We start from the raw sequence: 26393 nt of genomic DNA, 5'->3' as shown, positions 1-26393 counted from the left end.
AGGGGCAACTTGTTGCGGACACCAAAGTGCATCACTGGGACCTGTTTTAGCCACAGCCCAAAAATCAGGAAAACTGCAATGTTGAAAAACAGTTTAAAACTGCAGAATTGAGTATGACATCGTTCTCAGTCTTTGCATCTATTTTCAGCAATTATCTTCAAACGTATACTGTATTTAGAAACATTTTGAATTCATTTTACAGGGTCGATAGTCCGAGGCTGGCACAATCACACGAGAGGCAGTGGGAGCCAAAGTTGAGAGGAAACCTGAAGTCAGCACACATCCGTGACTCATTTCCTCTGCTGGAAAAGGAGCAATGCCTCCGACAGGGATGAAGCAAAGATCTTGGGCCCGTTTTGACTGCGTGTATTCACATGTGACCGGAACCCAACAGGAGACGTGGCCACTGCTTACATACTCTGTGTGCATATTAATCAAGATCATCAAGGGGTGCGGATATAAAAAGTTCAAGTCCAAGTTTTGTTTTTGTTTTGCTTGCAGGAACTGCCCATTTGCCTTATTGACCTTTTCCACACCGACACACCTCATTGCCTCATGGCTTTACTCTCTGTGTGCTCTACACTGCCATAAAAATGGATGCCATCGTCTTTTGCCATTTTCCACAAATGAAACCAGTTCTCAGGTATCCTAATAAAATGTGTTCTGTGTTTCGGTGAAAGCAGCACCACCACTTGTCAGGAAATCCCCCCAAAATGTCATCTTGTTTGACTAACCAACCACGGCATCGTTCAGGTTGGTGTTGAACCTTGTGTTGCTATCATAGGTCATGGAGAGAAGGCGGAAGAGTGAGTGGGGATCTGACAGCCACTGTATGGACCGCAGCTTCAGGTTGATGTGGTCTCTTTAGAGTGCCTCGTTGTCACGGTGTGCGGAAAAGCCCTCGGTGAGATATATTCCAGCCACTGGAAGCTTAAGCGGATATATTTTCGCAGCTCAAACATGTAGTTATTTGTAGGCATAAGAAAGATGCCAGCGCAAGGACGTAGCTTCCATTTTTCCAGGTCGTAGAAGTGGTATTTGATTGACAGTTGAGTGGGGCACGGTTTCAGCACATTCAGCATTGGGGACTGGAGACAACGGCTGGATTTTTCACAATTTTGATGCCTCGTTTTATACACTTGGTGATTTTTTTTTTTCTTTTTAAGCATTCAAATTTGGCAGCATTGATAACAACACTCTTCTTCGTGTTGTGTCAAACTTACAAGACATTTATTTCACTTTACAGGGACCTTATGTGTAAAAATAACATGACGTGGAGTTTGACCAATAGTATTGATTTGTAAAATTGTTAAATTGACCATATTTGGATGTTCTGCCCGACAATATACAATATATTTTAATTGAATCATTAAGTACAGCTTACCCCCCCCCCTAGATTTAAGCAGTGTTATTATTCAAACTGTGTATAATGTTATAGTGGCTAACAAAAAAATCTGAACTAATATATTTTTGGTCATTAAAACCTCTACCTTGTTGTTGACTTTGTTCTCCTATGCTATTTTCTGAGTCGGTATTTGTCGTAGCCTACAACGTGTAAGAACCAGTGACCTATAACGTCTGCTTTTAAATCCAGGCTGCAAAGACTCTTTAGACAAGGATGGACATCCAGTCTTCATGCCACCCAGCCTTCTTGCTTCTTTTGTCACCGTTGCCATGCACGCTGGAATCAGCCACTGTGGAATCCTGGGTATTTGATTTGATTTGATTTATTTATTTATTTTGCCCGACCTGGCTTGCAAAAGTAATAATGGTGACCAAGAAGTGCACCACAGAACAGCTGCACATTCATATAAAACAGCAGCCTCGCTAAATTATTAACTTTTCCAATAGACAAATGTTGAGGTGACATTTAAAAAAAAAATTTTTTTTTTGGTTTTTGTTTGCAGCAGGCACGGCTACTGATGCGTTCAAGTGCAGCAGGGACGGGGTTAATCCGATATCCCATATGCTGCAGCAGGAGGTTGGGTCCAACAGGAGAGGGAAGTCTGAGGCTGAGGCTGGCGGGGAGCAGAGCAGAAGGGACAGCGGGGGGACTCACCACGCACACCTGCACCTGGTCGCTCCATTTCCACTCACTTCTTCTTCTCTTCCAAAAAGCGTCAGGCGGGCGGAGGGATCTCGTCCACGCGGATGCCTTCCTAAAGTTTGCCAAAAGGATTTTGTTCCCCTCATGTGAACCAAAAGTCGTCTAATAGCGAAGGGCGAAGAGAGCACTCTTTTCTTCTCCAGAGGTATTATTTTTTGGGGGGAATAATAATTCAAACAAAAACGTTTTTTTTTTTTTTCTTTCTTGGAACGACTCGTGAGGGAATGTGGCAACTTTATGGATCGTGGACTTCAAAGGTAAGACTTTTTTTGGGTTTAACTTTTAACCGGCGTTTGGTTACTGTGTGTGTGTGTGTGTGTGTGTGTGTGTGTGTGTGTGTGTGTGACTGAAATTTTTTTTTTTTTTTTTTTTGCTCGATCGGCTTCATATTTCTCTATTTCTGGATGGTTTGACTTCACAGGTACACTGCACCCGGCATGCGGTCAGAGCTCGTCCTTTAATTATTTGATTGGACTCGAAACCTCACTAAAGTATATGATTACAAGACATGGCCCCCAATCTGGCCTGTAGTTAACACCCAGCTGTCAAAACCACAGCAAATACACGCACACACACACACACACACACACACACACACACACACACGCACGCGATGGCGACTCACTTGATATTTTCTCCATGAAGTGTTCTAAAAACAAAAGCTGCGTTTGTACATTAACACACTGCTTTAGGCGTCCGACTTCAAATGCGTCGTGACGGATTATTTGTCTTTTTATTTATAGTTGTATTTCATGGAGGTCCTTTTGAAGTGGGAATTTATTTTAAAGCAGCGGTGTCAAGCTCATTTTTTGTCAAGGGCCACATTGTAGTTATGGTTTCCCTCGGAGGGCCATTACGTCTGTGAACCCATATAACTATATGATGGCCTCATATTATTACACATACACTACGAATTGATGGATAACTGGTTTTGAAATCAGAAAAAGTAAAACGTTGCTTGTTCTACTATTAATCCATGTATTTTAAAAGGGGGATCGGTAACAAGAAAAATGCTTGCAATAGCTTAATGTTATTAAAAGTGAAGACAATTTTTGCAGTTTTGGTATTTTAGCAAGATACATAACGTCCACACACATGATTTGCTCTTGCGGGCCACATTAAATGATCCGGCGGGCCTGATCTGGCCCCCCGGGCCTTGAGTTTGACACCTCTACTGTTCTGTGGTTTTTGACGTCACATCGCCTGGGGTACGATTAGAGGTGCTACATGGAGCACACCTTTATGGAGCATAGGCACCTATTTTACAATTGAAAAATCTCACGACAGGCCAACAAACAAAAATGTCACAAAAAGCGGATACATTTATTACTGAATGTACTTCCTGCCGTCTAATAGAAGAGCATTTATTTGTTCTGTCTGTCACTGTGCCTCACTGGCATAAATAGATGAACAAAGATCCATTATTTCTTGTAAATAAATAATTTTTCGAGCAATTACGTAACGTTTTATAATTTCCCACGGCACTCCTGAAGAGCGCTCACGGCACACTGGTTGAGAATCACTGCAGTAGATGCTTGAGTCTTTAAGAGATGGGGGACTAGTGGGCTGCTCTGTGATGTCACAGAGTCTGCTTGTGAGTGTCAATTTGTGCCAATCGGCGTATTTTTTTGCGCTCCTTCTGTAACACCGAAAAATGCCGCCAAGGCGCAATGTTAGCGGAGGAGTAGCTTGTTGATAACGTGCCGGCTTGTCAAGATGATTCTGAGAAAAGTCCAAGTCGTTTATGGCTGTGGCGGAAGATGGAGTCGTTTGAGATATACAGCACTGGAAGAAAATAAGAGACAGCTGCAAAATGATCAGTTTATTTGATCTTTGATATTAGAGGTACAGAAGTACCTCGACCTTATGAGTTTTTGGAGATAGCCGTCGCTCGACTGGTTTTTCAAAAATTTTAGTTATGAGAACTTGATGGTGGCAGTGAACTTCAGTGCAAGCAGTCGTTTGGCAGATAGTGAACAATTCTTCAAAAAAGAGTCTTCAAGCTGTTTATAGCCACTCTCAGTTGAAGTTGACTTTTCAAGTAAACAGAAATCAAAGAGAAATATGCGTTGTGTATTTAACCAAACCCTGTTAACTTTTTCTTTTGAAAGTCTGCTAGCTTGATGCTAACACACAAAGCAAAACAATACTAGCGTTAGTGTTGTGGAAATTATAAACCTTTAAACAGCTCAATTTGAACACAAACCGTAGCAACATATGTAGACGGAGCAGACAACAATACTCACAGACATATATTGTCTATCCTCAGCTTAAAACCACTTGCAGTTTAGTTGACAGTCTTTTTCATCAAATCTATGTACTATGTACTATACGGCCCCCTGGTGGCCAAGATGCATACACCAGCGTGACCGACACAATGCCCCTTGAATTATCATGAAGCACAAACGGTTTGATTCTTTATATTTTATTGAATTGTTATGACTATGTTTTTCTGAAGTACAAAAATGTACTGTAGTGGGCTATCTTGCTCATTAAAAACACATTGCAAAAATGTTAGTTGGTGTTTTTTGGGGAGCTGGAACGGTTTAAAGACATTTCCATTCGTTTCAATGCGGAAAGATGATTTGAGAGATGTTTAAAGATAAGAGTGTGGTTGTGGAACAAATTAAATGTAATGTATGTTTTAGTAAAATAAACTTTTTTTGGTCTAATTTTATGAACTATTTAAAACATACTGAAACTCCTAAATTCCCAAATACCAATATTGTCTTTTATTTGCAGAAAATGAAAAATCTTCAAAATAGTTTTGTGAAGGCGTTCTGGTCCATTTTTTCCAAAATCAAATAATCTGTCAGTCATTTAAGGGTAGGGTTGTAAAATAAATTTGAAATGATATTAAAGTGTGCTGGGATTATACTTTATGGTGCAGTCACTGTTTAAACTATTAATGTTGTCATTTACTTGCAGATTTTTCCTATTTGTGTCAGGGTTTGGGTCCCTAACCCCCTTGAATAGGTATACTTGCGTGGATCGTTTGAATTTTATTTGTAAGATTCTAACTGTTGTCAAACGTTCCCGAAAAGCAGTGCGCACCGCGCCTCGGCGGGCCTCGGTCCCCAGGATGTCACGAGAGCGAGAGATGCCCGCGGGATGGCTTATCGGCCGAGCAAACAGGGAGACAATTTAATGGACTCAGCTTTTAGTATTCATAATTTATATGGGATACTCTCCGGCAAAGTGCAGCTGCATAATGAATGCTTGAGTTAAGGTCTTGGTTTCAACACCCCGAAAGTGTCAGAAATAGTTGGTGCGAGGGCTCCCTGCGTCTTTGAACTGTCAACTCTCTGCCTCGTCAGCTTCCAGCTGTCTGCACTGATGAGTCACAACCGCGGCGAGGCAAAGAGAATAGCCGGTGGCCGTCTTGTTTCATGTTCTGCGCGTGACAAACATCCATACACAGTGGTGCCTTGAGATACGAGTGACCCTACTTGAGTTCGGTGCTTGAAGCTGTTTAACGGCGCTTCTGGTTGAAGTGTACCGTCAAACTAAATATATATATATATATATATATATATATATATATATATATAAAAGAGAATTACATGTTGAGTTTTTGAAATGACCAAAAAACTTTGCCTTAAGAGTGCCCCCACTAGCTTAAGACTAACACATAATGGAAAAAGCCATTGACGGTCTAACACTTAGCATCGATAGTCATGGTGTTATAACCCTTGAGGCAACTGATATTTGACCATAAATGGTGGAGCAACACATGTAGACAGACAATAGCACAATACTTACAGCCATTTACTGTATATTCTTCATCATCTGTGAAAAATGACTCATATTACTGCAGCTTACTGGGCTTCGTAAAATCGTTGGTCATTGTTTTCCAAAGTAAAACGCAATGTTTGCAAATGTCTTCTTTTGATTATAAACACAAAGATAATCTGTTGGTCTGATGTCACGGAGGACAACAGAAATCAGAGAATATTTACTGTTGAGAGGCTGAAATTCTGAGGATTTATACAAATTTAAGTTAAACAAGGTCTCGAAATGATTAACCGATTGCCAAATACTTGTTGATTAATTTCATAATCGATTAGTTGTACCTCTACTCAGTTCGCATTTTCCACCGATCTTTGCTTGGAGACACAATTATACAGTCTTGACACACACCTCACTACATTTACTCTTTAAATAAATAATGGGGCTGTCATATTTTCCAGCGCAGGTGTGAAGATTTGGACTGTAGCGTACGAGTTGCCTTATTGGACAGCTGCAGGCCGAACCTCTGATCAGAGACTTCAAAGAGAGCACAGAGAGAGCGTCTTTTTCTGTCTTATTCCTCATGGGGCACGCTATAATAATGTCGTTTTTCTTTTTTTTTTTTTTTTTTGTGTCCAGATTTAGATCTCTGTGGGCTACCTGTATGACTGTTACCATGACAACATCTGGAGCCCAACTCCTCCTGGTGGCCTTGTGTGTTTACAGAGGCCTGGGCCTGCAGCAGTCGGCGCCGCGGGTTCGCCTCTCCTTCAAAGGTGAGGAGCTGAAACGCTCGGCCATTTCTCTTTTTTTTTTTTTTTTTTTTTTTCTTTTTCTTCTTCTTCAGTCACACTTGCACGGGCCTGCGCGCGTCAGGCTCGGCTTCCTCTTCATGCGTACGGTATATAAAGAGCGTGTTTCCTGCCACATGTCAAAAGGGTGCCACATTGGAAACAAAAGGTGGATATTACGTGTTTTTTTTTTTACTGGCAGGACCCTTCATGAATACGTCCACACCCTGAAACTCACAGGCACTGCAGTCACACTCGTCATTTCTTCACCGCTTTGACGTGTGAGGCAATGACACCAATTCAGCAATATAGGATCAAGGTCGAGCTAGATAACGCCACGGTTTCAAAATGTGTTCAAGGCATTTGAGGTTTTTCCCGCAAATCTGCCTTCCCTACTCATCAAGTTAAAGGCAAGAAGTAGGCCTGTCACGATAACAATTTTTCTAAGGCAATATATTTCCCCCAAAAACATAGAAAAACATAATAATATAAATAAATATAAACGATAATATTGTTGTTTTTTAATGCCGCTGAGATCATGAAAAATAAGACCCACCCTTATTTTTTATTATTTTATTTTTTGCTTTTAAATCATTATCTTTGTTGTTATTGTTGTTATTATTTGTATTTCCTTTCTTGTTTCTCTATTAAACGTTTTTTCTTTATTGTGATATGGATCCCCGTTGGTCTGAAATAAAAAATAAAGAGCTGCAAGACTAACCTGATTTACATGGAGCCTTATATTCCGATTATAATCGGTTTAGAAGCCCAAACCCAATGAAAATGCTCCACATAAACACCTCAATCGGAATAAACAGGCCAAATGGAATTTCATTCGGTTTCATAGGGGCGGAATATTCCTCCTGATGATAAATAACGTCACGTGGCTGTTCCGATTAAATGTCGTGCGCATCATGTACACACCTGATCGGAATAGATCACGTCACGTAAACAGTTGACCATAGATCTTCAATCGAAATGATTTCAATTGGAATGACAAAAAAAGTCTCCATGTAAACCTGGCTACTGTGTGGTTGGTTCGCTGTAGTCAACTACTTGCTGAATAACGTGTACCACTGAGGTTATTGCTTAATAAACAGTTAACTTTACCGTGTTTGATTTAATTGGGGACAAACACACAATACAACTCGGAGAGGAACTGACGTTTTACAACTTCGCCGCAGTGGAGCGAGCTGTTTTGCTCCTTAACTCGCTGCAGGCTAGCTCGTTAGCTTGTGACCGGGCTAATGTACATAAAAACAGTTAACTTTCCCTTAAGGATCTCTGTTGTGTGAATCTATGGACTGCACACCGGATCACCACAACAATGACCATGTATTGAGTCCGGAAAAACTATTGTTGCCCATTTTATTTATCGAACGATAAGTCGATATAGTAATTATTACGACAGGCCGAGAGAGAAGTTAAAAATACTGTAGAGTGCTACCTCGGCTTACGGGTTTTTTCAAGATACGAGCCACTTGCCCAATTTTTTTATTTTGTCTTGAGCTGCAAGGAATTGTTTTGGTTCTGAGCATTAGATCGTGGCAGTGAACTCAAAGCAACTCACTTCAGAACAAGCAGCAGTTTGGCACATAGTGAACAGTTGGTCAAGTGCTTGCTTCAAGCTGTCGATCGTCCCTCCCAGTTGAAGTTGAACTGTCAAACTAAACATAAAACCAAAAATTACATGTTGTGTATTTAATCTCATTCACTGGTAGCCGAGTTTAAAGCAGAGTTCCCCATCTTGCCAGCCATTTTAGAGTATTATATAATATGTATAACATAAGCACCAAACCGAAAAGAAACAGCAGAAAGTTTGTTTCTATCTTTTTTAGTAGATTTCTTTAGTAATCCGCAAAAGTTGAATAAAGGCATCTGGACTGGTCTTGTTTGTTGAAGACGTTTCACCTTTAATCAAAACGCTCCTTGACTTCTGAATTTCCAGTGTGTAGTCCCTCTATTTATGCCTCAGTGGGTGTGTCCCCTGGCTGTGGTCAACAATAGGGTATTTTGGTTGCCCAGTGTACTTAGTGAAACGACCGTTCTACATAAGTCGTTCACTCGCCTCGTGCCAAAACAGGGCATTGGGACCACTCTTCCCATTGAAGAGGAGATCTTTGAGGAGAGAGATTACGGGCGATGCCTCAAACCTCCTCCTCTGTTTATAGACCGATTTTCCAGTTGAACATAGATGGCTTCTTTTACACCGCTTTCAAACCAGCAGTCCTCCCTATCCAGAATTTGGTCTCAAAGGAATGTCCCTTCTTCTTGAGATGCAGATGTATTGCTGATTCTGGACCTGAAAAAGCCACCCGTCGATGGTGTGCCATGCGCCTGTGCAGCGGCTGCTTAGTCTCTCCATTGTAGAGGTGGTTGCACTCCTCAATTCACTACACTGCGTAAACAACATTGCTGAATGTTCTTCTCTGGATTTTGTCCTTGGGGTGAACCAGCTTCTGTCTGAGTGTGTTAGTGGGTTTGAAATGCATTGGGATGTTATGGCCGGAGAAAATCCTTCTGAGTTTTTCTGATAAACCAACAACGTAGAGGACCAGCACATTCCGCCTCCTGTTTCTGTCTTCGGCAGGGCCTTTGTCAAAAATCGTCCAAGAGAAGAACCACCACAACACCCGTGCCTGAAGATGGGAACAGTAGGCGGAATGTGCTGGTCCCCTACGTGGCTCATTTGTTTTGCCTGTTTACATTCTATTTATGCTATGGTTGATGTACAATACTATAGATTGATATTTTTTATTTATACATTGAATTTTTTTTAATAGTGTTTTTGGAACAGATTATTGGCATTTGAGACAGTGTTCTGGGTTATGAGTCACAGAACGAATTCAACTAGGCACCACTGTAATTTTGTTTTCTCGGGACAAGTAAAGACACTCCTCACACAGGACTTCAGCTTTTAGACGGTATATTAGCAGTTCATCGCTGAATAATTGTCCAAGTTATCTGTTAAATAGCCAAAAGCTGCAGGAAATGAAAGTAATGCTTTCATGCCTTGAAATCAACTATTTTGATTTTGGTGTAGACAAGCACTGCACATCATTGAATTATGGTTTCAATACATTATTTGGGGTTCAAATTAGCGTTTCAAGACAAGGTTAGGGTTTCAAGCCATGTTAAGGGTTTCAAATGAGTGTTTCAAAACAGGTTTAGTTTCACATAAGGGTTTCAAGACAGGGTTACGGTTTCGAGCAAATGTTAGGGTTCAAGCCAGGGATAGGGTTTCAAATCAGGGTGTCAGTCCTGGGTTGGGATTTCAAATGAGCTTTATTTTTTCCCAGCCAGAGTTTGGGTTTCAAATTAAGGTTTCAAGCCTGGTCTAGTATCGTGAGTTGCTCTGTGATTCTCACTTCTTGTGCTAACTTGATATCAGATGTGTTCTGGCTGGTCCACCAACATTATTGACCAAGAGAGTATGGGATATGACGTCACCGTAGCAACAAGAAGAAACACAATTCTGCTTATTACAAGCAAGTGTGCCATCCACATGATTATGTTGCTGGTATGATTAGCGCATTATGGTGCTTTACTGTTAAAATATGAGCATGGCTAGAATCAAAAGAGTGTTGGAAGATTTTTGCTGTCCATATCGCGTCACCTCGTAAAAGTAAAAAAGAATCAGAGGAATGAGATTTATGACATTCTTCCGCATTTAACACATTTTTGTCTCAAGTTTTGACAGGTCAGTGAGTGAGCGGTTTTGATCTTTAAAGTGGAATTAAGATTAGAGTGGTTCGTAAGATGTGTTTGACAATTGGCAGCTGTAGACTTGTTTTGAATTCTGCCTTTTTGATGAGAAGGTAAACAGTTGTCTGCATGCTCGATTCTTGTTATGACCTCAGAGGCTAATTCCCTCTCTGTAAACAGCTTATATGTGCATGCCAATGTGTTTTCAGTAGAACTTCGCAAATCCTTAAGTGTGCTCTTTAGCACGTTCCTCTGTGCAGGAAGTCCCCATTTGTACAAGAGCTCTTAATACCATGGGCAGATTTGGTCATTTGGGCGCCCAAGGCAAAGTCAGTTGTGGGGCCCTCTACATTAATGTACTGCAAAGATTTTGAATGTTAATGCTTTTTAGCGTCAACTAAAAAGTGTGAATTTGAGAAAATTCTCCTATATCGTGTGCTAGCTAGATGAAGTCCTTAAAATCTTATGCCTACACACAAATCCGTTTGAGCTGCGAAAAAAAAATCCACTTAAAGCCAATCAAAGCAGCTCCTCTCATTCCCTTTAAACACATCTCTGTGTGGAAGAGGACGATGCGTGATCATGCGTGTGACACAAGACTAAAACAAAAACAACTGCTTTGATTGAAAGAAAACTTTATTCATCAGTTTTTATGAGACATTTTCGGGCTCCAGGCAGGGTGTGTTTTCCAAATGGTAAGTCGGCCCCTGCATAACACACACGAGGGGGCACGTCCACAACAGCTGGGAGGTGTTCACTTATTGGCTTGTTGCTTTGGTAGCCGCACTCCCAAACCGCACTGACCCTTCCCCCTAATACCAAACAGAAAAGGCCAAAAGTTGGATTCAGTCCAAATGTTTCCCGCGACTCCAAGGATTTATTGTTCATTGTTTGCCACAGCGAGTCTCTTTGTTCTCGGAGGCGCCTGCGGAGGAGGTTGCATTGCCGCCGAGGGCCCATGTGACTCCTTTGAGCTGGCCTGAGTGACACCCTCGGGGTCTAAAGGCCCGCGATGTCGTATTGTTCCCTCGCTTGCCTCTGTTATTCGCTCTTGAACGGGAGGCAGGCAGCGTGGAATTAGTCGGCGAAACGTGCCATGTAATGGAAGTTGGAGACCTGTGTCTGAACCCATCATTAGTGGCAGTATGTTGTAACCCGAGAGCTGGGAGTGACCCAGTTGTAGCGTCATACTTGAATCGTATGTCCTTCCCAGTGTTTCCCTATCAGTGTCAGAATGTTGTCAGGGCTTCTCTGGATGTTTACCCGATGATGGCAATACATTGTTGGCTATTTTGGGAGACGTGTATAGGGGTGTGGCATGTCCACATTTAGGCCTTTGAATGAATCTAGACCATTCATCCTGTGTTTACCTCACAAAAGTGGCGGACGTCGACCCGCCTCCCGCGTCGGCCGGAGATCCGATTGCACGGACTATTTTTGTCGCACCTTGACTATATCCTGTTTAACGTTGACCCCCGCAAAGGAAGAAGTTGCCCACTTTGATGTAAATAAAGATTGCGCGTTCCTCAATCCCCGTAAGCCAGCTTCTGAGGGTTATTTGTGACCATTTGTCGTGACATAAGCTGGCTGTCTTTAACAGGGCCTGATATGATGCGCACATATGGAGGGGATATTAAACACGGACCACAGGTGTGTGTGTGTGTGTTAGAGTTAAAATTACTTGAATGGTATCGAAGAGACCTGGATAAGATGAAAGATTGCTTGACTGATAGAGCTTTGAACATGCAGTACAGGAAAACAAAGAAATTAAAATTCTACAATATGTATATCCCATACGAAAACATTGTGTACTGCCAGTCCAAAAGAGAGTCGGAGAAGTTAAAACTTCCCTTCCTCGGACCCCTCCACCTTTATCTAATATAAATTATTCATCAAGAACTGCTATTCGAAGTACATACAGACATTGGATGTAAAAAGTCTACACACCCCTGTTCACCACTATGAAGTGGCAGTATTTACTCATATTTTATATATCATCGCTGTCACGAAATAAAAAAAAAAAAAAAAAAGTTTCCAAACACCGCTTTGTTCAGGTTGGTGCAATACCATTATGTTCAATCGCTAATTTAATATGCTAAAAAAAAAATAATAATAATCGGTAATTTATTACGCTGTCATTGATTAAAATGGTAAAACGGCCAGCCGTCCTCTTCACCAGCTTCGCTCACACCAACCACCCAAATGTACAAGAAGCCTTCAAAATACTGAACAAAAGCAAACACCTGTTACATCATCTTCCCAAACACATTTCAAAGGTCTTCGAGCCATGAGTGATTCAATGAAGAAAACGATGCGCTGAATCCCGTGCATTAGGCGGAAATATATCTGCACGCACCTACCTCCGTGTGGCTCATGCGACTTCCTTCTGTAACGAAGCACGATCACGTGATCGAGTTTAACAAAACAAACCTACTCAAATGTATCCAAAGCCACTATTTTCACTAGTTATTGTCTAAAAAAAACATACTTTTAACATAGGCGACAATTACGCCACAAAGCTTGCTTCGGCAGAACGAGGAAGTAGGTGGAGTTTTACAACACCTCAGACATTTTGAATGTTCAAGAGGATTTGTTCTCAAGCTATTTTCACCACTTTAAATTGTTAATATTGCATCAAAATAACAGACAAAGTGGGGACAGACCAATAGTATTGATTTGTGAGGCAACCAAGAACACGTGTTATTAGAACCAATTGTGGTCGTCTTCTGTTGCTGATGTCAGCATGGTGATGAGTCAGTCACATGGGTTTTAACCTCAATATGGGCGGGCCAAAATCTAGCTGAAAATCAAATATGTCAAGCCTAAAATTACTACAGAGTCTATTTGCTGGCATCTTTTTCTGCAGACATGCTTTTTAAGTTCAGAACTATAGAATAAGTGCCAATTTTCTCAGTATTAGATTTGATCAAACAGGAACCATTCCCCCCCAACCCAAAACATACTCAACAGTCTAATTAGTCATTAGTCAATATACAGTAAATGTGAGATGTACAGTAATGTATATTTTCTGGGTTCCTTTTTAAATTGAATTGCAACTATCACAATGAATTGTCTGATGTAAGCGTGCAACCAAATGACACAGTGTGGCAGAGTACATTTTTTCCCAGCAGATGAAAATTGCTCAATCAGAGCTTTCAGGAGAAGAAAAAAAAAATGCAGAGTGCATTTTCCAGCAGCGTGTCTTTACAGGTTCCGCTCGGCTGAACACAATCCTGATCTTAAGAATTTGCCTCGCTGACCGGCGTTTCTTAAGGGACTTGCATTTTTTTCCCCGGCTAACACCAGCGGGCGTTTTGGTGCCTTCACCTCAATCACACAGTCAGGACACATAAAATATTCACATCCTAAAAGCAAATATGTTTCTTAAAACGCTCGAAGTTGAGTTATATTTAATCACCTGCATGCATTTTCAGGAGAACAAGTGGGAAGGCTGTTGTTTCAGGGGCATTAGGAATATTTCAGCAACCTTTGCTTAAAGCTATTAAAATAATACTTGGAAAATCATTTCGATGGTACATCAACTTGTAAAAAGAAGACAATTGTCTCTTGTCGTTGCTATGGTGACACCAGACCACCCACTGAAGTGGTGTATAATAGGGCACCTCTCATATTACATTAGCACTAACATTACTTTTCGGATTTATGCGTAGTCAGTGTTGCCACGGTTACCTCAAAAGTAACCTGATTGCTAAAAACTCCTTTAAAAAGTCACCTAGTGACTGTACTGATTACACCACTTGATTTTCAAACTAACTTAGGTTACTAATTACCGTGTTACATTCAGCAGCTGCATCAGGCACATTAACCAGGATACATAAAGTACGTTATCAGACACAACTTTACGCCGGCCGAGACAGGACACGACAATTGCAAACACAAACCACAACACGACATTAAACTCAGAACGAAAATGGAAATGGCACAACACAACACAACACAACACAATGTTGTGGCGTTTGTGGCAATTGCAATTGTTGTGACCTGTTTCTGCCACCATACAACTTAAGCGCGGACACAATAACGCAACATGTGTCCGACTTATGGACATAAATCCTAGCACTCGCTTGGCTAACGTAGCACCAAAGTTAGCATAATAGATAGGGTAATGATGATAATTTTTGCTTATACGTGAAATAATACCAGCTTCGTAACTGAAATAACTGTGTTAATCAAAATTTTAGAACTTAGTGCTCCTCAACCGCTCTTTTTCCCGCTCGCTCTACGTTGACGTCATTCATAGGGCCGGGTTTTGTTAAGAACGCCTTGATTCGATTCAATATCGATTCTTTACGTTGCGATTGAATTTGATTTTGATTCTTCAGCTTGTGATCTGAATCTATATTGAGTTAATTGCTTTGATGTCGATTCAGTAAGAAGTAGAACTACACAAAGAGTACTGCTTAAGACCTGTTGACAGTTTTCACAGATTAATTTTCATGTGGTATGTCACCTCACAGTTTTGTACAATAAAACATCTGACTTTTTTTTTTTTTTACACAGTAATAACTTGTTTATGTATATGAAGAAATTGAAACAAACATTTATGCCTGCAACAGCTTACAAAAGACGACAAATTTGTGTATTACCAGTGTTGAGGAATTACACATGAGTCCAAATTGATGCGAAAGACCAAATTCTAAGTTTGAAGGTGCTGGCATCACACTGCTGCTGCTTTCTTTAATCACTTTTTTGTTGTTGTTCGGTCGATCTCCGTCCGATATTGAATGTGGGGGGGGGGGGGGGGGTGCATTGCGATGGCTCAATCGGTCGATATTTTTAGCCGCCCCTAGTCATTCAAGCTACAGAGGACACATGAAAATTTGCCTCTCATCTAATAGTGCCATTTTGTATGTACCACATTGAAGGTTGACCCTCCTGTATAATTTTTTTTAAATAGAAAAAAAATGCAGTATCACATTTGTATTAAATATCTTTTGCTGTCCTTATTTTTTATTTTTTTTAGATAATGGAAAAAATACATATAATACGGGCTGTTCGGTCCTGTACGACCGGTGTCAGAGTTTGGTCCGCATTGCCGGCAGTAAGTCGGACTCGTTTCTGGTGAGGGTTGGACTCCGCCAAGGCTGCTCTTTGTCACCGAATCTGATCATAACTTTTATGGACAGAATTTCTATTTAATTGGGGACAATTGGCGATCTCCAATTCTCACTGGAGCGGTTTGCAGCCGCGTGTGAAGCGGCTGGGATGAGAATCAGCACCTCCAAATCTAAGACCATGATCCTCAGTTCGAAAAGGGTGGCGTGCCCTCTCCAGGTCGGGGATGAGATCCTACCCCAAGTGGAGGTGTTCAAGTATCTTGGGGTCTTGTTCACACGTGAGGGAAGAACGGAACGGGAGATCGACAGGCGGATCGGTGCAGCGTCTGCAGTGATGCGGACTTGGTATCGATCCGTTGTGGTAAAGAAGGAGCTAAGCCGAAAGGCGAAGCTCTCGATTTACCGGTCGATCTACGTTCCGACCCTCAACCTATGGTCGCGAGCTGTGGGTTGTGACCGAAAGAACAAAATCCCGGATACAAGTGGCCGAAATGAGTTTCCTCCGCAGGGTGTCCGGGCTCTCCCTTAGAGATAGGGTGAGAAGCTCGGTCATCCGGGAGGATCTCAGAGTAGAGCCGCTGCTCCTCCGCAATGAGAGAAGCCAGATGAGGTGGCTGGGGCATCTGATTCGGATGCCTCCCGGACGCCTCCCTGGTGAGGGTTAGGGTTAACCGTTAACCGTCCCACCGGAAGGAGACCCCGGGGACGACCCAGGACACGCTAGAGAGACTAGTACGTCTCTCGGCTGGCCTGGGAACGCTGGGAACCCCCTGGAAAAGCTGGATGAAGTGGCTGGCGAGAGGGAATTCTGGCCGTCCCTTCTAAAGCTACTGCCCCTGCGACCCGGCCTCGGATAAGCGGTAGAAAATGGATGGATGGATAGAAAAAATACATTATTTGTTATTTTATTATATTTTTGAATGGTTTATACTTACAGTGGGTCACACTGACCCATGAACTACCGTTAGTGTACAAAACACAACGTATAACAGTAAGGTTAAAATAAGCTACACTTTACAGCTGTAAGTTGAGCTAAAGAAATAAAATGACAAATTTTAATGTCGATAATGTATTTTTAAATGAAGTAGAAGCAAGTAACGGCAACACTTCTTTCACAGAGCTGATGGACACTAGGGCAGCACGACCCTTCAGTTTCTCCTTCAACACCAGTGACTACCGAATCCTCCTGATGGATCAGGACCAGGGGCGCCTGTACCTGGGCAGCAGGGAGTACCTGGTGGCTCTGGATATGCACAACGTCAACAAGGAGCCACTAATAGTACGCATACGCGCACGCACAAACACACACACACACACACAGATTCAATTGATTGATTTATTATTGTATGTTCAGCGTCAGTGGTGGTCCTACACTGAATAGCGCCCTGTATGGTGATGTGAGATTGCCCCCCCCCCCACCCCCAACCACTTAATTTTTTTGACAGTTGGAAACAGTTTTAAAGCTTCTAGATTTAAGTTGAACTGCGACATCTCTTAAGTAAAGTGGCGTCTTGAGATACGAGTGAGCCGTGGTCTGAGTTTTTTTTTTTAGCTAAGAGGAGTCGTTCTGAGTATTTTCAAAAGGTGGAGCCACACATGTAGACAGAAAATATCACAGTACTCACAGGCATATATTTTTTTGTCCTCTGCGAAAAACAACTAAAATTACTACAGTTTACTGAGTCGTTTACAGTAGTTGCGAAACTCTTCTTCGATTGTATCTGTATGACTGTAGTATACTGCCCTCTGGTGGCCGTTTCACACACACTAGAAGGAGACAATGAATAAATCCTGATGCACAATTTAATCAAGTTCTTACAATATGGTTTTATGAATTACAATATTATAGTATGCTAATTTCCTTATTAAATATCATCCAAAGAAGTCAATAACTGATTGGTCGTGGCCTGGGTTAAAAACGTCCAATACCAGCGCCGTTAACCTACATGTGTAAATTACCGGTGTAAATTCAGCTACTATGGGTCGAAGATGAAGGAGATGTGTAAAGCGGGTTCTTCTTAGGCAGAATGAGAGGAGGAAAGCATAGAACTGAATGTGGAGACTTTGAATGTTGGGACTATGACAGGAAAAGCTCAGGAGTTGGCTGACATAATGATTAGCAGAAAGGTTGATATATTGTGTGTCCAGGAGAGCAGGTGGAAAGGCTTAAGTCTAGAAGTTTAGGGGCAGGGTTTAAATAATTTTACCAAGGTGTGGATGGGAAGAGAACTGGAGTAGGGGTTATTTTAAAGGAAGAGTTAGCTAAGAATGTCTTGGTGGGGAAATGAGTGTCAGATTGAGCAATGAGGCTGAAACTTGAAATTGAGAGTGTATAATGTATTTAGTGGCTATGCCCCACAGGTAGGATGTGACTGAGAGGTGAAAGGGAAATTCTGGAAGTAGCTCTGAACATTCCAGACAGAGAGAGTGTCGTGATTGGTGCAGATTGTAATGGACATGTTGGTGAAGGAAACGGGGGGTGATGAAGAAGTGATGGGTAAATTCAGCATCCAGGAAAAGAACTTGGAGGGACAGATGGTGGTAGACTTTGCAAAAAAGATGGAAATGGCTGTAGTGAAAACTTTCTTCCGGAAGAGGCAGGGACATAGGGTGGCCTACAAGAGTGGAGGTAGAAGAACGCAGGTGGATAACATCTTGTGCAGACGATGTAATCTGAAGGAGGTTACTGACTGTAAGGTAGGGGAGAGTGTGGCTAGACAGCAAAGGATGGTGATGTGTAAGATGACTCTAGTGGTGGGGAGGAAGATTAGGAAGACAAAGGCAGAGCAGAGAACCATGTGGTGAAAGCTGAGAAAGAACCAGTGTTGTGTGGCTTTTCAAGAAGAGGTGAGACAGGCTCTTGGTGGACAGGAGGGGGCATCCAGAAGACTGGACCACTACAGCCAAGATGAGCAGAGAGACAGGCAGTGGAGTACTTGGTGTATCTTCTGGTAGGAAAGGGTAGGAGACTTGGTGGTGGAACCACAAAGTACAAGGAAATCATACAAGGAAAGAGGTTAGCTAAGAAGAAGTGGGACTCTGAAAGGACTAAGGAGAGGAGAAAGGAATACAGGGATGCAGTGTAGGGGGAAGGTAGAGGTGGCAAAGGCCAAACGAGGCATATGATGACATGTATGTTAGGTTGGACACTAAAAAAGGGGAGAAAAGGCCAACGCAGTAGAGGCTGACATTTTTCGGGATTCCCACCGGGTCCTGTGGGTCCATGACAGGAGTGAAATCATAATGCAGTTATGTTATTTTATTTTAATCAAATTGATATTTAAACATTTGCCCTCAGCATCAAGCTAAACATTGCTAAACTAAGGGACTAATCCGTTTTTTGTTAATTTTGTTTGTTTCTTGATCATTCCGGTAATGCAATGTATTTATTATAGTGACTAGGCAGAAATGTACTGCATATTTCTTTTAAGATCAATCTCTGTGCAAGTGGGATCTTATGGAAACACTGGGGATTGGTCTGATATATTTTTTATTTTTAAAAGACTCAGGATTTGTAGGGATGTTTTTTTTTTTTTTTTTTTTTTTTTTAACACTCAGGATTAGATTTTTATTTTAACACTCGTGAGTGGGATCAATCTCAGTGGGAGAGGGAGGGAGCAGGATTTTTTTTTAAACATGCAGAAGTCTGGAGTAGCAGAGAAGTATGTTAGAATAGTGCAGGACATGGATGATGGCAGCGGAACAGCGTTGCGGTTTGCTGTAGGTGTGGTGGAGGAGTTTAAGGTTGAGGTGGGACTGCATCAGGGATCAGCCCTGAGCCCCTTCCTGTTTGCAGTGGTGATGGATAGGCTGCCAGATGAGGTTAGACTGGAGTCCCCGTAGACCATGATATTCGCCGATGACATGTGATCTGCAGTGAAAGCAGAGAGCAGGTGGAGGAACTGTTAGAAAAGTGGAGGCATGCACTTGAAAGGAGAGGAATGAAGATTGGCCGAAGTAAAACAGAATATATGTGCATGACTGAGGGGCAGAGGGGGGATAGTGAGGCTACAGGGAGATGAGACTAAACTCCATCCATCCCTCCATTTTCTGTACCGCTTATATAAACTAAACTAAATTACTAAATTATTATTATTATTATTTTGGCAGCAGTGTAGTCCCTTAAATGTGTGTGGCTTCAGGCACTTTTAAGATCAAATGGATAATGTTTAAAGCTCCTACAATGGTTTCATTTCCATTCAAGATAGAAACAAATTCTTTGACACCATACAAAACCACCCTATAGTCACGATTACAGTTCATTATTTGGGTATGAAATTGTTCATTGTTGGTGTTCATGTGCAAACTGCATTCCTTCCTCCGCAAAGTGTTTTTGTTCCAAAAGCAGAACTTAACACTTTAACATTCTTTTTCAGTGTTGCTACATGACTTCTTTTCACAAGTGACCCAAACTGATCTCATTTATAGTTAAAACGTGGATTGTGTGCTGTCATAATTACTATGAGATCATGGCAGTTATGTAATGGGGGCTCAAGCCCAAAAACAAACAAAATAAATGTACGCAAAAAGAAACGAAGAACAATTCAGTGAGCAATGTGGAAAAACGGAAACCAGATGTTCCAAACAAAAACACATTTTCTTTTTTTTTCTTTTTTTTTTTTTTCCTCCTTTCTTTGCCCAGGCATCATGAAAGCTTTCGCATTGATCCGATGTTACTCAAACTGGAAGTAGTCCTGGTAGCTTTAACATTAATTGCTGTAGTAAAATAGTCCAATTGCATTTTTTCCCCCCCTAATATTGTGATTGTGATTTGACATCCAATTTCGTTGTTGGTTTATTCAGTTTTTTTTTTCTTCCCAACACCATGCAAGAAATGATAATATATGCCCACTCTCTAATAAGTCAGTATGTGTGTTCAAACCAGATCCATTGGCCAGCATCTCCAAAGAGAAAAGGGGAATGCCAGATGACAGGAAAGGGAAGACAGGTGAGATCATGTATTTACATTCTTTGCTTTCAAAATCGAGAGCGCGTAAAGACCATGGTTGAATTCCTCGCTGTCCAGGGCGAATGCGCCAACTTTGTGCGCTTGATCGAGCCGTGGAACCGCACCCACCTCTACACTTGTGGAACGGGGGCTTACCAACCCATCTGCACATTCATCAACAGAGGCTGGAGGGCAGAGGTGAGCACATTTACAGCCCCCCTTTAATCCTCGAACGGCATCCGTGGATAAAATCTGTGAGCAGCGGACCTGGAAACGTTGTCCCGCTGCTAAATATTTCAAGAGTCCAAACTGGGACACTGATTTGTTTATGATTTTCCTGTGCTCCCTTGTGACGTTAAAGCTATCTATTTTTAGGCCTACTGTAATCTGTCTCCGCAGGACTACCTGTTTCGGCTGGTACCCGGGTATGTGGACTCCGGCAAGGGAAAATGTTCCTATGATCCCAAAGAGGAGAACGTTGCAGTTCTTATTAGTACGATCCTTTCATGGTCAACACCATAAAAAAATAAGGCAAAATATGTTTTTTTTTAATGTTTTTTTTCTTCTTCTATATATGTCCCACTGTAGATGGTAACCTGTATGCAGGGGTCCATATTGACTTCATGAGCACAGATGCAGCTCTATTTAGGACCATGGGCGGGAGAAGCGCCATCCGGACGGAGCAATACGATTCCAGGTGGCTCAACGGTGAGTAATGGAGGGTGTGTGGACGTAAATGTTGTCAATTACAGGTTGTGCTTCCTGTCTCGTTACTCAACAGGTGCTCGTCTCAATCGTTCTCCCTGCTTACCTGATTTTTCCTCCTCCAGAGCCGGTGTTTGTTCAGATCCAGCAGATCCCTGACAGTGCGGAGAGGAACGACGACAAGCTCTATTTCTTTTTCCGCGAGAAGAGTTTAGACTCGAGCGGTGGCGCAAGCCCCAATGTCTTAGCCAGGGTGGGGAGAGTGTGTCTGGTGAGTCAAGAGTACAAATACGGCGCTGCCTCGACTTACGAGTGAGCGGACATACAGCATTTTTTGAGATACGAGCTGTCACGTCTTGAGTTGCGAGCAAACATTGGAGTTACTAGCGTGAATGTCACGGTAGTTCTATTATTTTTTTAAACAATTAATATTTTAACAATCAATACAGCAACACATTTAGATTGACTATGAAAATACTTACAAGCATATTCTTTATCCTCCGCGAAGAACAACGAATATTATTGCAGCTTACTGAGCTTAGTTGCGACAGTCTTCTTTGTGCATTTTGTATGTTTCTATTATAGTGCCTTCTAGTGGGCAAGGTGTGCATACCAGAAGGATCAGCACAATGTCAATGGGCATTGATGCATAAACTGTTTAATTCTTTATATTTTAGGATGTTATTACTGTCTATTTTTATAAAGTACAATACTGCAGAGCGCTATTGTGCTTATTAAAAATGTGTTACAGCAAACTTTTGTGCTGTTTTTTTGTGGGGCTGGAACGGATTACCAGCATTTTCATTCATTTGAATGGGGAAAGATATTTGCGATTACGATTCTTGAGTTTCATTAATTCCGTGACCACGCTCTTAAGTCAAGGCACCACTGTATGCTCTTAATCTTGTAACCTGAAATGCGTTACTGGACACAATGAACTACGGCCTCATTTCTTTTGTGTCTAGAATGACGAAGGGGGTCAAAAATCTCTGGTGAACCGCTGGACGACGTTCCTTAAAGCTCGTCTTATCTGCTCGGTGATCGGCGACGACGGAGTGGAGACGCGATTTGATGAACTACGTGAGGCGGAGACGACGACCGAAGCGTGATTGCGTTTTAACGGCAACTTCTCTATTATTGATTTGTGCACGCTTGGCCTCGCAGGTGATGTATTCATTCAGCCGACGCAGGACGAAAGGAACCCGATGGTGTTCGCTCTCTTCACTACCGCAGGGTCAGCAGCCTCATAAATTCACATTTTTTACATTCCGACAGCAGTGTTGTGCTTGATTTCGCTTTTCATTTCAGATGTATGTAGAATCTGTGTATCATTTCGTTGTTTCCTTTTTCATTTGGTAGTCAAAACTTAAAACCTGCGGCTGTAGGCGCGTAGTGTATCCCAATTTGGTATCTCCTTTTATCTTGGAATCTGAAATGCATAGTTTGTTTTCAAAGGCTGTTTTTTTTTTTTTTTTTTTAAACAATGCATTTTCTTTATTCTATTCAACTTTTCAAAAATGGGTCAAAAGGTCCTGTGTCTTTCATCTCAATTGTTCCCAGAGATTAAGTGCTGTATTTCTGTATGGATGTATTTCAGATTGCAATTCTTGGTGGATATTTGATATTGGTTAATGTTAAAGGGGTCGGATTAAATGTATTTTAATTTTTTTTTAAACCTTCGCCTCCTCCTCTTCTGACCAGCAGTACATAGTGTTTTAGTATGGATTGTTTATATTGTAGTTTTATTTTTTTAAATTTTGTTGTTTATTTTTTGTACTGCCTGTTTAAAATGTATACATATATTTTTCTAATTCCGATTAAGCAGACTCGTTTTACCTACTGTCCATTATGTGTATTGCGTTCAGCTCTGTGTTCAAGGGCTCGGCCGTCTGTGTCTACTCCATGGCCGACATCCGCAACGTCTTTAACGGGCCGTTCGCCCACAAGCACGGTCACAATTACCAATGGACAGAGTACAACGGCAAGATTCCGTATCCAAGACCGGGAACGGTGCGTCTCAGCCACCTTGGCTCCTCTGAGGTACACGGACGCAAAAACAAAGGACTCATACGCACCTCTTCTTTGCCTCGCAGTGCCCAGGAGGAACCTTCACCCCTGGTATCCACTCCTCCAAGAGCTTCTCTGACGAGGCTGTCAATTTCATCCGGGCCCATCCCCTCATGTTCCACCCTGTGTATCCCATCCACCGTCGCCCCCTGGTGGTGAGGACCGGCGTGGACTACCGCTTCACAGCCCTGGTGGTGGATCAGGTGGATGCAGTGGATGGACGCTACGAGGTGCTCTTTCTGGGCACAGGTGAGGCTGCGACTGACACACTTTTGCCTGATGGGAAGACACGGTAGCACTGCAGCACAATACATTTCAGGAAGCTGTACAACATTCAGTTTTCTACTAAGTAATGGACATTTAGTCATCTTTTCACCATGATGTCGCATGTCGTTCGGGGTGGCAGAAGCCCAACCATTCTCCGATTGCACCGCTACTAAGCTTTCTCAGGGCATTGAATCGACCGCAACTGGACTGTTCTGTTGGTCTTAGAAGACGTTTCGCCTCTCATCCGAGCAGGCTTCATCAGTTCATGCAACAAGGCTTAGTTAGCGTAATGAACAGTGAAATGACCTGGATGATTGAAAGCATTCACAGGCATGTTGCTTAACATTTTGGGTATGATAACCCTCGGCTCGTGCAAAAGAGGGTTACCGTATTTTTCTTAATTCAAAACGCATAACAGAAACATTGTGACGGTCAGAAATGGATTCATAGTATTTTAGTAGTATTTTGATTACTTTCAATTGGGAAAGTGGATGTGACGTCAAGTAAGTCAAGCAGGCTATCTGAGTGCTGGCAATGAACGCGTACTCTTTTCACAATAAGGAGCAGTTTGGCAGTTAGTGAAGGAAAAAAAGAAAAAGAGGCTTCAAGCTGTTTAATGCACCTTCCAGTTCAAGTTTACTGTCAAACTAAACAGAGAGAATGACACCTTTTTGTATTTCAATCAACCACATACTGGAGCTTTGCATTAGATGATTATTCATGATTTCAGATGAGAGTGTTTTGACTTAGAAGCGTGGTCACGGAACAAATTAAAGTCGTATCGCAAGCACCATTGTCTAAGGGTTAGGAGCTTCACACGCTGCTGTTATTCTGACCACGACTCTTGACTTGCCTCAGATCGCGGCACCATCCAGAAAGTCATAGTTTTGCCCAAAGACCCCACCAGCATGGAGGAGCTAACACTCGAGGAAGTGGAGGTTTTCCGGGTATGTCTTTTCTTACCCTTTTTGTCACAAGCGCAAGTCAACCTTAATGTTTATGCTTTGTTCGAATGTCTTTTTAAAAATCTTACACAGAGCAGAGCCCCTGTCAAAACGATGAAGATCTCATCGAAAAGAGTAAGCAAGCGTCACAGTGCTTCACATCTCTGCGCGCACATTGCGACTCACCTCTTGGATGTTTTCGCTCACGTCTTGCAGCAACAGCTGTACGTGTCGTCCGACGCGGGCTTGACCCAGGTTTCGCTGCACCGCTGCGGCGTGTACGGCAGGGCCTGCTCCGACTGCTGCCTGGCCCGGGACCCTTACTGCGCCTGGGACGGGGAGAGCTGCTCGGCCTTCACTCCCTCCACCAAGAGGTGCCGTGCACATTGCTGACAAAATCGCGACAACCAAACTTACGGCGGTTTTGTCGTCTCTTTTGTCGCAGGAGGAGCAGAAGACAGGACGTGAAGCATGGCGATCCTCTCAGGCAGTGTCGAGGCTTTAACGCCAAAGGTTGGCTGCAGTTTTTTTTGTTGTTGTTGGGTTTTTTTTGGTATTAAATACATCGAAGGTGAAAGTTCAATGGCAATTTTTGAACAGTATTTCATAATAAATTAAAAGCATGGCCCACATTAAAAAAAAGTTAAAAGATATCACACTTTTTTTTAAATAAAAAATGTAAAGACAAAACTGGATGTTACATGATATTACACTTAAATGTAATTATTTTAGAGTTTAAAGAAAATTTGTTGCACTACTTTTTATACATATTCGGGGGGGGGGGGGGGATTATGAATTATGTTATCACACTACTTTTAAAGTTGAATCCATTAAGAAAAGAGAATACAAAATGCAAAAGTTGAACGTTACAAGATTTTGAATGTTAAGATATGTTAGCTTTTATTGAATGTTTTGCTTTGACTGTTTTTTTTTTTTATTATTGAAAAAAGAATAAAAATACAAAAGTTGAATGTTACAACATATATCACATTAGTTTGTATTTAATTTTTTTTCAAAGTTGAGTGCTATAATATATTACACTTGAATTATTTATGAAATAATACATTTAATAATTAGAATTTAATATTTCCCTCCTAAAACAGTTTAATGCAAATTTATCAACTATATTGTTATTTAAAATCAGAAAAACAATCACGTTACAAGATCACACAACTTTTTATAAAACATTTTTTAAAGTTGAATGCTACAGGATTTTGGCTGTTTTTATTTTTTTAAAATGGAAAAGTTGAATGTGATATGCATTTTTTTTCAATAAAGAAAACTATATATGTTGTAAATGTTACAAGACATATATGACTTTAGTTTTTAATAAAATAGTTTTTGAAAGTTGAATTTTACAAGATATTGGCTATTTTTATTTTAAAAAAGAGAATTAAAAAATACAAAGTTGAATGTTGCATGATATTGCACTTTTTAATTATTTTCAAAAATAAACTGCAAATTTGTCAGATTTGTAATTTAAAATTGGAAGAAAAGATCATAAAACATATCACATTCCTATTTATTATTTTTGTTTTAAATTGAACAGTACAAGAAAAAAATAAAAATAAATACAAAAGTTGAATGTTATGTTAGGACATTTTAATTTTTAAAATAAAATTTTCATCCTAGCCGTGCTTGCATGGGTTTTCCCCAGTTACTCTGGCTTCCTCCCACAGTCCAAAAACATGCCTGTTATAACATAAGAATAATAATATCAAAGAATCCAAAAATACCTCTATCTTGAAGAAAGCATTTCCGGTTACTGATGCTGTTTGTGTGCGCTTACAGTGGAGAAACGTCTGCGAGAAACTGTGCAGTTCGGGGTGAAAGGGAGCAGCACCTTTTTGGAGTGTCAGCCTCGCTCTCCTCAGGCAACCATCAAGTGGCTTTTCCAGAGGGATGGCAAAAGGAAAGTGGTGAGGAACTTGCGTTTAAATGAATACTTCCCTCATTGCTTGGGACCGGGACAGAGCTCTGCAGCAAATAGCGAAAAACGGCGAGTAATCGCCTATATAAACTTTCACTCCAGCTGTTTTCAAAGAAGAGTTC

At 41.5% G+C, this 26393-nt stretch overlaps 1 protein-coding gene across 1 annotated transcript in view; it reads left to right on the top strand.

Annotated features, from left to right (window-relative positions):
- Window positions 1–1988: 1988 nt before the first annotated feature.
- The window catches only part of LOC133477022 (semaphorin-3F-like), a 28564-nt gene continuing 4159 nt past the window's right edge, over window positions 1989–26393 (top strand). Inside the window, exons 1-17 of the mRNA XM_061771240.1 lie at window positions 1989–2364; window positions 6476–6612; window positions 16529–16689; window positions 20296–20358; window positions 20437–20556; window positions 20758–20851; window positions 20947–21066; window positions 21189–21334; window positions 22029–22143; window positions 22228–22297; window positions 22929–23073; window positions 23157–23379; window positions 24256–24344; window positions 24435–24476; window positions 24558–24715; window positions 24787–24854; window positions 26133–26260. Coding sequence (XP_061627224.1) covers window positions 2345–2364; window positions 6476–6612; window positions 16529–16689; window positions 20296–20358; window positions 20437–20556; window positions 20758–20851; window positions 20947–21066; window positions 21189–21334; window positions 22029–22143; window positions 22228–22297; window positions 22929–23073; window positions 23157–23379; window positions 24256–24344; window positions 24435–24476; window positions 24558–24715; window positions 24787–24854; window positions 26133–26260 — 1899 coding nt within the window. The 5' untranslated portion in view covers window positions 1989–2344. The remainder of the gene's footprint in view (window positions 2365–6475; window positions 6613–16528; window positions 16690–20295; window positions 20359–20436; window positions 20557–20757; window positions 20852–20946; window positions 21067–21188; window positions 21335–22028; window positions 22144–22227; window positions 22298–22928; window positions 23074–23156; window positions 23380–24255; window positions 24345–24434; window positions 24477–24557; window positions 24716–24786; window positions 24855–26132; window positions 26261–26393) is intronic.

This window comes from Phyllopteryx taeniolatus, chromosome 1, assembly GCF_024500385.1.
Source record: "Phyllopteryx taeniolatus isolate TA_2022b chromosome 1, UOR_Ptae_1.2, whole genome shotgun sequence".
Taxonomy (NCBI): Eukaryota; Metazoa; Chordata; class Actinopteri; order Syngnathiformes; family Syngnathidae; genus Phyllopteryx; species Phyllopteryx taeniolatus.
The sequence above is the reverse complement of the archived record's forward strand: the minus strand, read 5'-3'. Positions and strand labels throughout refer to the sequence as shown.